At 39.2% G+C, this 15,397-nt stretch overlaps 1 protein-coding gene across 1 annotated transcript in view; it reads left to right on the forward strand.

Moving 5' to 3' along the window:
• The window catches only part of PTPRM (protein tyrosine phosphatase receptor type M), a 688,077-nt gene that overhangs the window by 457,046 nt on the left and 215,634 nt on the right, over positions 1-15,397 (forward strand). The window contains exons 15-16 of the mRNA XM_077809062.1: positions 8,187-8,319; positions 15,026-15,055. Coding sequence (XP_077665188.1) covers positions 8,187-8,319; positions 15,026-15,055 — 163 coding nt within the window. The remainder of the gene's footprint in view (positions 1-8,186; positions 8,320-15,025; positions 15,056-15,397) is intronic.

Genomic DNA, 15,397 nt, shown 5'->3' on the forward strand with positions numbered 1-15,397 from the left:
ATGTTCATCATATTGGCAGTTTGGTTTGGTTATGGCAACAATGAATGTTATTTCTTATGTCTACCAAAAGTATGAATGTTTATAAAAAAAACAAACCTACTTTGTGCTCACATGCGCTAAAATGAATCACCCAAAAGTGAGTTTACAATTACAACTAAATTGAAAATCAAACAGATTTGGCATATCCATCAGTGACAGTTTTTTTGCATTTCTTTTTGTGCTGTTCTCCGTTCATTTTTTTTATGTCTTTGCATCAGTGAGGAATGTCATAAACAAAGTTGTTAATTCATAATTAGTGCTAGGCAGTGTGCTGTTATTTTGATAGACCTTTTCTGATAGACTCCTTCTGCTTGGGGACTCTGAATTTAATTGTATCACATGACTCGATACCTTTGTTCATAAGACATATTTTCATGAGCATATGCACGTGCGCACACACACACCCACACCAGCATGACTTTTACTAAAGTAAAAACTCTGTTAATGAAGGAAAGATAACTGAGCACCAGTATATAGTGTAAAATAATCACAAATAAAGAAGCAAATACTCTTCCATGAAAATTAGGGCCCCGTTCTCCCTATACAGTGTGTGAGGAACTGACCAAAACAAAAAAGATTGAATGGGAATTATCATGTTGTAGGCAGGGTGAATCAGGATACAGGGATTTTAGCACTGACAGTTGACTCAGTACTAAACAAAACACAGAGAAAGACACGTTTCCTGCCCAGCAGAGAATACCATCTACAACTGAGTATTTGGCAAGGGAACAGCAATGGAGAAAGGGGAAATACTGTAAAAAGAAAATAGACCTTAAGCCAGTGAGTTTACAACACTAATATATTCAAGACATGGGCTAAAAAGTGGGGGGTGGAAATTAATCAAACCCACCTCTGTCACAAATTATACCCTGCCCAGGGTCTATCAACACCTCATAACTTCAACCATATGGACAAAAAAGCAGTACATTTTTCAAAGAAGAAATAAGGAGGTTGATATGAAAGCAACCAGTGAAATGTGTTGGAGTAGGGGGGCTTTCTACCATTGCTGGAATTCTGCCAGGAGTAATGAAACAGAGACTTTTGTGAGCAGAATACATGCTGGTTAGCAGATGAGGACTGAATGTCAGTTGTTTACAGTACAAAAAGAGTAGTTGGGGTGGTAATTCATTTAATCTACAAATTTGTATGTCTTTTGGATCTTCTCCAGTACAGTCTAAAATCCTGGCATCTGAACCAAAATTCAAACTCAGATAGCAAGTGCTTTGGACTTGCTTGTTGTATCCTTGTAGCAGTGCCTCTGCTGCCACAGCCTTGGAAATTGGAGCTCAATCATTCACTCTCATGGAAAAACCCATCTGAGGGGGAAGCTGGCATGGAGTTTTCAAGCCAATATCCCCCTCAAGGAGGGAGTTAGTTTTTTATCAGCCCATGGACAAGAGTTGGCCTCCTAAGAATGTGGATTCCAAGATTCAACACGGATCCCTACTCTGTCGATCTCTTTGCATTCACAAGGAGGACCTACCTCTCTACAATGTACTTTTCCCTTTCAGCAGCATAGCTCAGTCAGGAGAAAGCTATTGATATGCTTTTATATTTTATCACAGCCTAACTCTCTACCACCAACAGCAAAGTTACCTGGTTGGCTGGTTTTCACACAAGCATCTTCACTTTCCTGCCCTCCAGCCTTTATGCATGAAGCAGCCTCCCAAAACTCTTCCATAAAGACACTGCCCCGTACTCCTTCAGACCCCTCCTCAAGACCTACGGTGATGCTTATGGAAGTGCCAAGTCATAACAGCTAGCTGGATGGGCAGAAAGAATTATTTATACCCATTGTGCCCTGTGTAAATATATTTTCTTATAATTGTTTCCCTTCCTCTCCCATTTCTTCTGATAGTTTGTGACATTCACTTGTTACAGCTTGTCTTCATTAGACTGAACCTCTTTGGGGCAAAGGCTTGTTTTGCTCTGTGTTTGAATTGTTTCCAGCACAATGGGGTTCCCAATCTGAGCTGGAGTTTCTAGGTGCTACTAAAATATCAGTAATAATAATAATACCTTCCCCACTTACCCTTGTGCTTTGCTGTGTCCTTGGAAGCCTTGGGGGTCTTGAAAGCCAAATTTTCTGATCTTTTCAATCTTGTTGCTATGTGGCAGTGACAGCCCTTGGAATGGATAATCAACGGCAGCACCACATGTCTGTGCTTCCCATTTTGCATGATTCCAACTGCCTAATCACAATGCAGCTGTCACACAGGGGTATAACATTTCATTTCCCTGACCTGCTCTGTGAAATGAGTTAAAGGTAGGTGTTGAAAAACGATAATACTTGGATCATGCTGCCTGCATAATAATTTGATTATGCCTCAAAAGAGTGTGAAATCTTGTAGGTGTGATTATTAATTTTTCCCTAGGGAGAAGCAGATGGACATTTACCAGTTTCTGTGTAACACAGGTCAAATTGTTAAAGAAAAAAAATCACGGGCTGGTTAATAACAGGAAAAGTAAGTTTCATTGGAGATTGAGATGGTCTAGACTAGCTGTGTTATTATCTAGGAGGCGTTTAAACTTATCCATTACATCAGTCAAGGTAACGCCTGTAAATGAAATTTAGCTGGAAAAAACTTGGGAATGACTTATTGAGCAAGTACAGTTAGAGAGCATAAAACTGCAGAGTGGAAGTAGAGACACCCAATTGGTCAGCCTTGAGTGGGAAATAAAATAGATTGGTCTCCACTTTAATTAAAGCAAGGGATTATTTGTTGATGTAAATAAACAGTAGAAAAATCTTAGAGGTTTTGAATGAATTGCTTTTGTCAGAACTGAAGTTGTTGGGGCAGTTGTTTTTATCCCATTCCTTTGTTGTGCTTGTTTGTAAATATGACTGTAGGCCATTGGGATGGGATTATTTTAATGATTGCTTGTTCACATACAGTGACCCAGTTATCTCTCTTATTAGATATTTCATAAAAATCCCAAAACAAGCAAGTTCAAGCTTTATTAATTTAAAACAAACATAGGGTATGTTCTCTCTCTCTCTCTCTCTCTCTAATATTATTTTGATTTTATCTGGTGGGGGAGCTCTTTTATTATTCAAGAAAATTATCAAATTTGACAAGCAAATTCAAACAAGCTTACATTCTATTTAAAAGAATTAGATTATATTTTCAAGTTCATTCAAACAATTTTCTTAACTCCAATTTTAATAAGACATACACTACTTTTTGTACCCTTATTTTACATGCAAGAGGCTATTATTGGTTATCATTATTTATTAACCTCCAGCACTGTGTTTGTCTCTTTACAGACCACAGGGAATGAGGCAGCTCCTGCCTAAATAGATAAGCAAAATTATTCAGACACAAAGGGGCAAATCCTTCCCATAGCACCTAGACAGAGTAACTCTGCTGGGCCCTGGGAACTCTGTTGAGAGAAAGAGAGAGGAATTTTCCACCAACTCCTTCAAGCCATGAAGCAGTCACAAGATTGTTTTGCAGGGGTTGATTCAAGAATTAAAAGTAGCTGAGCCACTAAGTAATAGTGGCCATAGCATTATTATGTTCAACATCCTAATGGGAAATAAGATACCAAAAAGTGACACTAAACTTGATAAAGGGAGACTTTAATAAAATGAATAGGCTAGTCAAAAAGGCCCTAGAGTCAAAAGTAAATGAAGTAAAATCCTTACAGGTGGCATAGACGCTACCTAAGAAGACAATAACTGATTCCTACAAGGCATGACCACTGAACAAAAACAAAGTCAGGAAGCAAGATGTAAACCAGTCTGCCTAGATGGCAAATTTTGAGAGGTTATTTGAGCCAAATAGATTTCAAAATCTAACCCCAGTGAAACCAATAAACAGCAGGCAATATGTAAAAGGGAAATTAAGAGGGATAAGATGGATTTTGAAGAACAAATGGATATAAAAACAAACATGAAATTATTTTAATAGGTATTTTAATAGATAGGAAGCCTGGGAAATAAACTCACTGGGTTCACTAGATCACCAAGGGAGAAGTTAAGGAATAAAAGAACATTGCTCACAAGCTAAATGATTTATTTGTATCAGTCTCCACCAGAAAGGATATTAGGGGATATACCAATACTACACGTTTCTGGTCATAAAAAATGAGGTACTATCACAGATTGAGAAGTCAGAAGAAATTGATAGAGCTAATTGATAATTTAAAAAGTAATAAGTCACCAGACCCAGATGCTATAAATCTAAGAGTTCTGAAGGAGATTATGTATGAAGTGGCTGAGCAACTAACAAAAATATGCCATCTCTCATTAAAACAGCTATGATACTGGAGGATTTGAAGGTAGCAGATCTTGTAACTATATTTTTAAAAGGCTCCGGGGTGATCTGGGCAGTTACAAACTAGTAAACCTTTTACAGTATCTGTACCTGGCAAACTGGTTAAAACTGAAATAAAAATAGTGTAATAAAATGCCAGGACTGTTAGATCGTGATATATCCGAGTATAACCAGCCCAGGTTCTGTAAAGGAAAATCATGTCTCACGAATTTCTTAGGATTTGTTGTACTTGTTGATGAAATAAAGGATACAAGAGAACCAGCTGACATAATTTATTTGGATTATAAATAGGCCATTGGCAAAGCCTCTCACAAGAGGCTACTAAAGAAACTAATAGTCAGGGGTGAGAAACAATATATTGTCATGAATCAGAAATTGATTAAGAGACAGGAAACAGAGTAGGAATAAAAGGGCAATTTTCATCATGGCATATGGTTAGCAGCGGGGTAGCAGTGGGGCACCTAAAGGTACCATGGTAGATCAGTGGTTGCTGAATATATCTATTAATTCTCTGGAAGGGTGAGTGAGCAGTAAGGTAGTAAAATTTTGAGGTGACACAAAGTTATTTAGGTTAGTCATGTCCAGGTAAGATTATGAGGAACTTCAGAGGGACAAAACGAAACTAAGGGAATGGGCAGCATGATGACCGATGAAGTTCAGAGTTGATAAATGCAAAGTAATGCACATTAGAGAGAAAAATCTGAACTACTCACAAACCTGACATATCTTGGTGAAGACCTCTGCTCAGTGTGCAGCTACAGTCAAAAAGAGTAAATGAGATGTTAAGAATGGGATGGAAAATAATACAGAAAATATGATAATTCCATTATAAATCAATAGTTCAGACCTATACAGAATAGTGAACTGATAACTCTTTGCCAAAAGGATCCAAAATGAAAGGGGGTTCAAAGAAGGGTGACAAGAATGAAAAGGATTATTACATTGATTGGGATAGTTTACCTTAGAGAGGTGAGAAGGAGCATGATAAAGTTATAGAAAATAATGCATGGTGTACAGAAGATAAAACAGGAGTTTCTGTTCCCCCAGTGACATAACACGAGAACAATGGGACATTCAATACAATTGAAAAGTGGGAAAGTCAAAACTGATAAAAGGAGTACTTTTTCACTCAAAATGTGGATTAGACCAGGCACTTATTGCCATGTGATGTCACTGACTCCGAGAACAAAGTAACAGTCAAAGAGGGATTGGACAATTATAGGGGTAACAAGAATATCCAGATTTAGAATAGCTCATGCTAAAAGAGTTTAGAAAGGGATATAAAACATTATGCTTCAGGGTTTAAACCAATCTCTGACCAGTGGAAATTAGGATGAAACCATCATGGGGGGGCAGTTCTATTCCTCATCTGCTTTCTGAAGGGGTTTCTTGCCTCGTCCTCTGAAGCACCTCATGCTAATGACTGAGACAGGACACTGGTCTAGATGGACCATTGTCTGAGCTACTATGGCAATTCCTATGTTCATATGTCCCTACTTTAGTCTCTGGAGCTCCCATGTCCCTTCTCCATGTGTGAAAAGCTCCATGTGTGAGCTGGAGCATCTGTATGATGGTGGATCCTCCTCCTCACCCTTCAACCCCAAAAGGCACTGCATACAGCCATGCAAAGAACCCTAAAAGAGATGATCTCCATGATATGCAGAATATGTGAATGCTTTGAATTGGCTCTTGGCATTCTTCCCTTTCTTGCACATTATAAACAGAGTGGTTCCATTGTGTTGAGGGCTGTGTGCTGTCATGGAGGGAGGTAATAGATGTTGAGAAAGGCATGTTGGATTGTGCAGAGCTCTACCTCAGAGTATAGCAAGATTTTATCTGTTTTTATTGGTAGGCATGTGCATTTATTATTTTGTTGAGTTAATACAGAAAATATGCTAGCTTTCATAGAACGAAGGAAATTATAAGGAATTATTTGAATTAAGGTGGTCACCTTGCACACTAGAAGATGGTGGGTGTTCCAGTCAGACTAGCCATGTGGAGGAGAGCACAAAGATGAATGTGAGAAGAATAGTTTGAAAGCTTAGATCTTGCTATTGTTTGAATTCTCATTTCCCCTTGCTACAAATTGCATATCTTCCTTTGTCATTTATATCACTCTTGATTCAGTGTTTCCTACCTGCCATTTTCAGCTCAACAGCTGTTTTCTGTATTAAGAAGGTACTGTAGGTATCTTCTAGCACACTTTGAGTGCTGTATATATTATAATAATAGGAAGGTTTTTTAAAGAAATCCCTCATATGATACAGGGGAATTAAAAATAGGATTGTTTAGAACAAAATTTTATGCGTGTCTATTACAGAAAATATAGAGCCTGATTCTACTATCCTTAGACACATGGAGTTTTACTAGTTCAGATTCCCATTTATTTCAGTGGGACTATTTCATAGTAAGATATATGTAGTAAATATGGTGGAATTACCATAGATAGTAAATATCTCTATCCCATTATGTTTACAATACACCCTGGCCAGAATTTTCAAAAGAGCTTAGCACCCACAGTTGGGTCCAAATATTCAGAAGGGCTCAGCTCACATTTAGGCACCACATTTAGGCCAGATTGTCTCATCCAATGCACTAAGCTGTTTCCAAAATGTGGTCCATAAGTGTCACAACAGGAATTGCTGGATGCTGACCACCTTTGAAAATCTGGCCCTGATTGTGGGAGAGGAGCAGGTGAAAATTTGGCCCCAGGTAAAATCCTCACCTTAGCCATTTTTCATAAAAAGGCAAATGAAAGGACAAGTAGACAACAACTGTGGCTTTCAGTGCCATTAATGAAACCAAGAGACTGGGATGGGAATGCCAGTTCTAAAATATTATAGTTTAATTGCATTTTACCTCCCCTTCTTTCCCCATCCAAAAAAAAGCTGTAATAAGAAAACGGATAAATAAATTCCTATTTCTAGGACTATCTGTCCACTTTGTAAAGATGATGTGGTGTCTCAAATGATAAATATGTGATATTTTGATTTTAAAAGGTGTAAGTTCTCAAAAAATATATATTCAGTTTAGTGAGTTGAACATTATGTCCTTAACATTTTTCATCCTGAACTCATTTAGTGGAGGAAATGGATATTTCATCAGACACGGATTTGACGTTCCATCACATTATACAGTAAACAGTACAAATGGTGGGTTTTTTTAAATGGGGAAGCTGGAAAAGCTAAGACAGTAGCTGCTGCAAGGCACTGGTTATCTCATTTAAACAGATATTAAATGTGGGTGCCAGTGGTGTGATCATCAGCTGCTTCCCACTTTGTGAATAAATTGCTTAGAAGGAGTCTTTTGCCTACCAGATGTGACCTAGATTTAGATTTCCAAAGGCAAAAAAAAAAAAAAAAAAGTCTATTGTACAAAAAAACAATTGCTGGTAAAGCGTGTGGTAAATGAGCTTATCTCACTTTTCCAGGTGTTTAAGCTAATATGTTAGGGAATTACTGCTTCATTTTGGAAAAATAATTAAGGAAGATGTTCCAGCAAATCAAATTTGGATAAAGGCTTAGGATAGTTATTGTGGTGTTAGCAAATTTTTAAATGGCAGGAAGAACAGGGAGCCAACACAGATAATAAAAATACAAAAAATTGTATGTGTGAAGAGGGTCTTATAAAAGGGTCAGGTGTGGGTGCAGTATCCAGCTTGTGTTGTGGTTTAGCAAAATATTGTAGAACAATATGAACAATTACATTCCTTCCAGTATATATGAGACCTTTTTTTTTAATCAAAGCGTTGCTGTCTGTCAGCTCTGATAATGCTTATTACTATGTATGTTAAATGTAACAGGAGAAGAAAGTGTAATGTCTTTATTCTTTTTCTCCCCTCCTCTTTTGAATCTGCTACCTTCATAGGAGCTGCTACTCGAAAACCAGACCCAGAGCCAGAGAAGGAGACAGACCATACTGTTAAAATCGCTGGAGTCATTGCAGGCATCTTGCTGTTCGTTATTATATTTCTGGGGGTTGTGTTGGTAATGAAGAAAAGGTGAGCAGTTAATATATGTTTTCTATGTGCATATTTGTGTCAGAGCATCTCCTACAGCAGTTTTCAGTGTGATTCAGGTAAATGTATCCAGCCACCGTGCTGCCCTTTACCACAGAGTTAAGGAAATGCTGCTTATTTTCCCTGAAGCCTTGTGGCATTTTATGAACTGTGCTATATGAATTTTTCCTCTTGCAGCGCTTTTTTGTGAATTAAGGGTTGTGGCTTTGTGATAAAGGAAAAACAACTGAAGGTTAATGATTCTAGCATTGTACGTATTACTACTGTATGATGGGCCCAAATAATGTAAGAACTGTACCTCTGTCCCAGAAGGGCAAGCCTCGTCTCTATCTAGCAGCTCAGCTGAAAGTTAGATATTATATGATTCCCCACAGAAATCTGAGTAAGTTGCCCATCTTGAATATAAAAGAAATGCTTGGTCTAAATAGAAAGGGGATGGGGGAGCTGAGATGAATTGTGGTGTGGATTAAGTCTATATTGTTCTGTGCAGATTTCATTCCATAAAAACAAATAAAACGGTTCTCTTGCAAAGACGCTGGATGTTTCCAAAAGTAGGTTTAACACACATGCGTTTGGGTTTTGTGCTTTGGACATCATTAGAAAAGTGCTATAGCAATAGAGATAGCTGCCTGTTTTTTTAAATGGAAAACCCTGCTTCCTTTCTGAATATCATAACAGTGTAAAGTGTGGGGAAGGGAGAAAACTGCAAGTTTCTAGCAGCTTGGACATTGGAAGGCTGTTGCCTATGTTGGGAAAATTTCAGTAGTAAGCTAAATCAAAGTTTGACTATCTATTCTGAGGTATGAAAGAGTTTGCAGCTCTGGTGTTCGGGTTGGGGGTAGTTCAAGGAGTGGGTGAATAGGGTTTGGCAACTTGAAGACAGGTTGGACTGTGAATGTTTGTCCTTTGAGTGCTCATCCCTTACCCTTTCCTTCCAACCTTCCTTCACTTAACTTCCCTGGAACTTACCTCTGGCCTCCCAATCACAGTCCAGTGTTCCCTTTCTTAAAGGAAACTCAGGCCCACTTGTGCTGGCCCTACTGTGCTGCTTGTAGGCTGGTGATTGAACTGTGTGCATACCAGTAGTGTGTAATAGGTCTGGAGCACACTGAGCAATTGTGATCGTGCCAGGCTTGGAGCACCTCAGATGCACATTTAAATAGCTGGCAGGCAGGTCGTGCACTGGGTTCACAACACAGAGCCAGCTGGGCGCCAGTTTTCTTTAAGATAGAGGGAGGGGCAGTAGAGGGAAGAAGAAGGTCCTGGAAAGGGAATTATGAGCTCCCCTAGTGGAGGGGGAGTGACCACTACAGGAACTAGTCGAGGCAATGGGGGACCATCACAGAGAAGAGAGGAAATTTGAGTCCAATCTAAATAGTATCTGGGACACTGGAGCAGTCCTGGAAAATCCAGACATTCCCAGTAAACTACAGGGTTTATAATCCTGTGTAGCAAGAGTACAATCTTTTCTGAAATGCAGTACCTTCTCCTTCCATACGTTTTAATTCTTTGCTGCAATCATACTTTCCATTTTAACCACTCCAGACATAATGCTGACATGCAGAGAGTAAGGCGCTCCACATTGCTTTGCCAGTCCCGCATCACTTAATCCTGACCTACATGCAACACCCTTCTTAGTCCAGTTCTGAGCCTCTCCTGAGCCCAGATTCGCACAATTTGTTAAAAAATGGCAAAGTGTAGAGTAATTCCAGTTAAGAGAGAGACTCCTGCAAAGGCTCTTCTTGCCTCCCAGGGAGAGCTACCCAGGAGCAAAGAAAGGGTTGCTAGGCTCCTGCTCCCTCCATAGTCTTTCTCCGAGCAGGCAAATATTGGTCCCTCAGCTGCTCCAGAGGTTGTTGCTTTGCTGTGGCCTTTTATAAGCCAATCCGTGGGCGGTGGGAAGGCTCCAGTCCCATGTAGTTGATGGCAGGTGTGGGTAGGGCACTTGGTTCTCTTCTCCCCCTTGACATCATTTGGGACAAATGTTCTTAGTGTTTGAGACATGTATTCTAGTGATTAAATGGAAACCACTAAGGCCTATTTACAGTAACCCTGTCCGGGAACTCTGTTACAAAATGTTGTCCCTTGACATTCTTAGAACACAGTTCTGTCTTGTAGTGTAGATGGGACTTACAGATAACTAATTTTTAACCATGTCCCTGAACCACACTGTAGCCTTGAACAGAGACTGTAGAGTACAGTTAGGACTCATCTACATTACAAGATGTAGCCAGCTTTTAACCAGATACGGGGATGATTGTGTTTTGTCCAGGTCTCCTAACATATAGTTGTAGCATAGACAGGCCCTGAAATGGTTGCACTTATGACCCAAGTAAAACTTGAACCAGTTATTCAGTAGAGTAACAACTGACTATGCCACCTAGGGTCCCTGTGTTTCACCTAGGTTCAGTTGCTGTGTATACATTATGCATTCAAAGAGAATTTATAATTGTTTTGCAAGCTAAGTACAATTGTAATGTAAGGGCAATATCAGTATGTCATAAGTTTTATGGTACTTTAACTACTTCTGAGTGTAACAAACTTATCAATATTGTACCATATGATGGTTATACTTCTTGATAATTGGGAATCAGTTACTTAACTAAGTAATGACTTAACTAAGTCCTGAGACTGTGTCCAAAAATAGTACCTCGCATTTCTGTGGAATTTTGCATCCAAGAACCCCAAAAGCACTTCATACCCTATATTAATTAAATCTCCCAATACTCCTCTAAAGTGGTTCGTAATTATTATTCTCATTTTACAAACTGAGGCACAGAGAAATTAAGTGACCTACCCAAGGGCATATAAGGAATCTGCAGCAAAGCTAGGAATAGTGCCTAGACTGTTGTCTCCTAGTTTGATGCGCTAACCACTAAACCCTTCTTCCAGCATAAAGATGCCGGTTGCTCTAATGGCTATTACAGTGGGTGGAGGGACTTGGATCATGATTGCGATATCAATTTACAGTGATGTCCGCAAAATCAGAATCAGGTCTGTGGCGTGATCTGCTCTCAAATATGATCTGTCTGTCTCACTTAAGACTTGGTCCAAAGCCCATTGAAGTCCGTAGGAGTCTTTCAATTGACTTGAATGGAATTTGAACCTAGCCCTCATTGAACAGTTTCAAGCGACTTACCCAGTTTCCCCCTGCCTCCAACATTCCTGCATTGAAAATTGCAGGACCTCACTGACAACTACATGCATAAAGAAAGTTTTGCTTTCATTGGCAAATTATAAAAACAACAACATGAATGAAACAGGAATGAAAGTGATAGCAATATTCCTGTAATGTTTGGTAAACAATAACAATAAATGGGAGTGCTTTCCAAAATTGTATTAAGGCTCTTGGATAATAGCGGGGAAGGGGGAGGGGTGGATAGATAGATAAAAGGCATAATTCAATCTACTGTATTGTCTATCTGTTCTTTTCTTTTTTTTTTAATTATTGTTATTTCAATTAAGTTTCCAAAAAGTTTGGAGGTTGAAAAATTCAATTTAACGGGAGAGGTTTGCTTGAGGGTATGTTCATTTGGGATGCAGCAGTTCCAATTTGTGCTACGGGAGTTCAGTAAACCAGTGGCTATTAATATTTGATTTTGTCAGAAACTGCCTCAGTTTTCCACAACCATAAAGGGTTCTTTTCTTGTTTTTGTTCTTTTGTTTTTGCTCTGCGTCACATATACACCTGAGCCTTCGAATAGTTTCTAATGTATGTATCTGTTTAAATGGGTAAGGAATGCTTAGCGCTACTCAGGAATACCCTTTCCACTCGCTGGTGCTGAGCTTGCAGCGCATTAGTCCAGGGGTTCTCAACCTTTTTCTTTCTGAGCCCTTCCTTCCGCCCCCAACATGCCATAAAAACTCCACGGCCCACCTGTGCCACAACAACTGTTTTTCTGCATCTGAAAGCCAGGGCTGGTGTTAGGGGGGTAGCAAGCAGGGGAATTTCCCAGGGCCCCACACCATAAGGGGCCACACAAAGCTGTGTTGCTCAGGCTTCAGCTTCAGCCCCCAGTGGTGGGGCTTGCAGCCCTGGGCTGCAGTCCCACGTGGCGGGGCTTTGGCTTTCTGCCTTGGGCCCTAGCGAGTGTAATACCAGCCATGCTGAAACCTGCTCGTGGTCCCCCAGGGGCTACGGACCCCTGGTTGAGAACAACTGCACTAGTCCACTCCCTTGATGTAGCTCAGATTGTTCTAATTTCCACCTGCTGCCAACATTTCCCAACAGTCAGCATGGAAACAAGGAGAAGACCCAACCAGGCCCTCTTTTCCCTTTGCCATGCCCTCTATGCCAGCTGCAGAAGAGGGGTGGTGCAGAAGCCAGTATACTAACTATGGCACCTGGGTTAACCTCCACTTATAAAACATGCCAAAGGACCTATCCACGTATATAAAAAGTAAAATGGAACTCAGTTTTTAAGGTTGCATTTCTAAAACTAAGATTTTTCCAAAGCATGGACAGTGTCTTTGCTAAATGATCTGTTTTTGTAAGTCTTAGTTTTCTATTTCTTAAATTACCCAGGTTTAGAACATTATATTTTTATAACAAATTTTCTCTTTGCAGAACCTCAGAATTATTGGGAATTTAAAACTATAGAATCTAATTTTCAAGGAGTCTCACCTGAAACCTCTTGATCATATTATAAGAACTCAATATAAAAATAACTTGAACATGAGACATTTAATTTTTCTCCTGTTATATCAAATTGTAATTTGATGTATTCACACAAATTAAAGCACCTGAGTTTTCAACATTTTTTAAACAGCATAATTTATCTCAATAACATGTTTGGCAGAATTATGCATACAAGAACCAGCCGTGCTGCACTGATTAATTATATTTATTGTTGTTTCTAAAATTGCTATACATCTTTTAGATGTATGAGAACATTTGTACTAATTACATTAAATCTCTGTCGTGGCAACATATGGCAAGGAATAGGGTTTGCGGTGTCATGAGATTCTAAATGGGAGCTAGAGAATGAGTAATTTCTGAAAAGAGAAGGAAAAAAAAGATAATTATGATTAGACCACATACCAAAACAACCTCCTCCCAACATAATATAAGTAAACAGAACCGTTTTCATACAGCCCAGTCCTGCACCCCTCCTGCGGGCACTGAATGTAGTAGAAGATATACCCGAGTAAGGAGTGCACGATTTTATCCATAGCCTTCCTGTTACCGTATTCTTGGCTCTTTTTTTAAATCCAATTTTAACAGGTGTGCATTTTGCAAATGTGCCACATCTGATTAAATATTCAATACCTAGCCTTTTGTGTTTAAACAATACTTTTAAGTATCAGAAAAATGGGAATAAAAACTGGAAAATATTTCTGAAGGCATCCTCAAACAAAGAAGATGAGAGAGAAAATGTGATGAAAGCCTAGTTTTCAAAGGGATGCCTGCAGCATGTAGCCTAAGGCAAGTTAGCATTAATGGTAGTCCTTTGCCGGGCCTGTTTACAAGTTTTTGCTGTAGTCAAAGCGCTGTAGCTGTGTGCTGTGAGAATTACAGATGCCTACCCAGTTTATTTCCGTCTTTTATCTTACCAGTACATTAACATTATTTGTAGCTATGGCGAGGTGATGGTTTTTGGAAATTAGCTTCTTTTTAATTAGAATCAATATTTTGTATCTGACCAGGGTGAAATTCATCCCTTTGCGGAGGGCTTTGCCCCTCCCCGCTTCAGGATCAGGGAGGGAGAGAGGTTCAGCAGCAGGCGGAGCAGCTGGGCAGGAGGCCCTGTGCACTCTGTCCATTGCAGCAGTGGGTTCCTCACTGGCTCTGAATGTGCTGAAGTGGAGGGAATCATTGTGAGGGAGCTCAGGTAGGAAAGAGTACTGGGTCCATGCTTACATGGATGAAGAGGTTTGGGATCCAAGTGGCCTTTTGTAGTATTCCCAGGGGCAAAAATAGTAGAGGTGCAGGATTCTACCCGCAGCCTGGGATGGATTCTATAGTCTCACCACCAGCAAACCTCCACTGTGATCCCTGACTATAGCCCTTTTACTTGGGGAAAGAGTGAATTTCAATCTTTGTGAAGTAATCTAACCAAGGTTTCTTCTGCAATGAAATGCCTAATGAAAAGTGGAAACATACTTCGAGAGTTTGTTTGGCTTTCTGGAAACAAGTTTTGGGTGACAATCTAGGGTAATCATATCCATGGTAGGTTAAGTTTTAATGTCTCTAAGGAATGAGAGCAACTAGACAGAGCCTCCAAAAAAACTCCACAGGAAGAGAAGCTACTTAATAAGCATTCTAAGACTTTTAATTCCTACACTTCTAACTAATGCAGTAGAGATGTCGTGTCCTTCCTAAACCAATTAATACAATGTGAAATAAAATCATGTTTACGTGTGTGTGTGTTTGTGTATGTATTATATGGATGTATATGATACATAACTATTATGTTACTTAGCTTTTACACTTGTTTTAAACTGTCAAATTTAACATTTCAGTGAGGTATTATGTATTTTACTGTTTAAAATTTTTTGTAGATTTATGTCATATCTGGAATGGACAGATATTGCATGATATGCCTCAGATGCATTTGTACTACCTTTCATTTGTGTCACCACTTCTGGTCTCAGTTCATCTTGATTTTTCATACATTAATATTTGGCTTTTCTTTCCTTCCATTTCATCTTTTCCACCACTGCCTAAATCCTTCCACCATCATGGCAGAAGAAGCTATCACTCCTACACTTATTACCTGTAAGTAACTTCTTTGTGCATCATCAGAGACATGCTTTCTGCCATGTTGTTCCATGTGTGAGTAGTGAATGCTAATGATGGAACTTCCTTTGTGAAAGTCAAACACTTTGAAGTTTTACAGTGCTAAAAACAACATGGTTATTAATTTCATGTCATTTTAAGCAATTTGATATTTTGTTATGGTTTCCTTTGCCTCATACTGTGTGTTTCAGTATTTTTGAATACAGTAATGTGATTAATTTTTTAAATTGAAAAATAGTGGTAGGCATCATAAATCTCACTGGCATTTTACAAATATTTTTGGAAGACAAATTCTTTTTAGGACTGATTTAGGGTTTTCCT

This window comes from Eretmochelys imbricata, chromosome 2 (assembly GCF_965152235.1).
Source record: "Eretmochelys imbricata isolate rEreImb1 chromosome 2, rEreImb1.hap1, whole genome shotgun sequence".
Lineage (NCBI taxonomy): Eukaryota > Metazoa > Chordata > Testudines > Cheloniidae > Eretmochelys > Eretmochelys imbricata.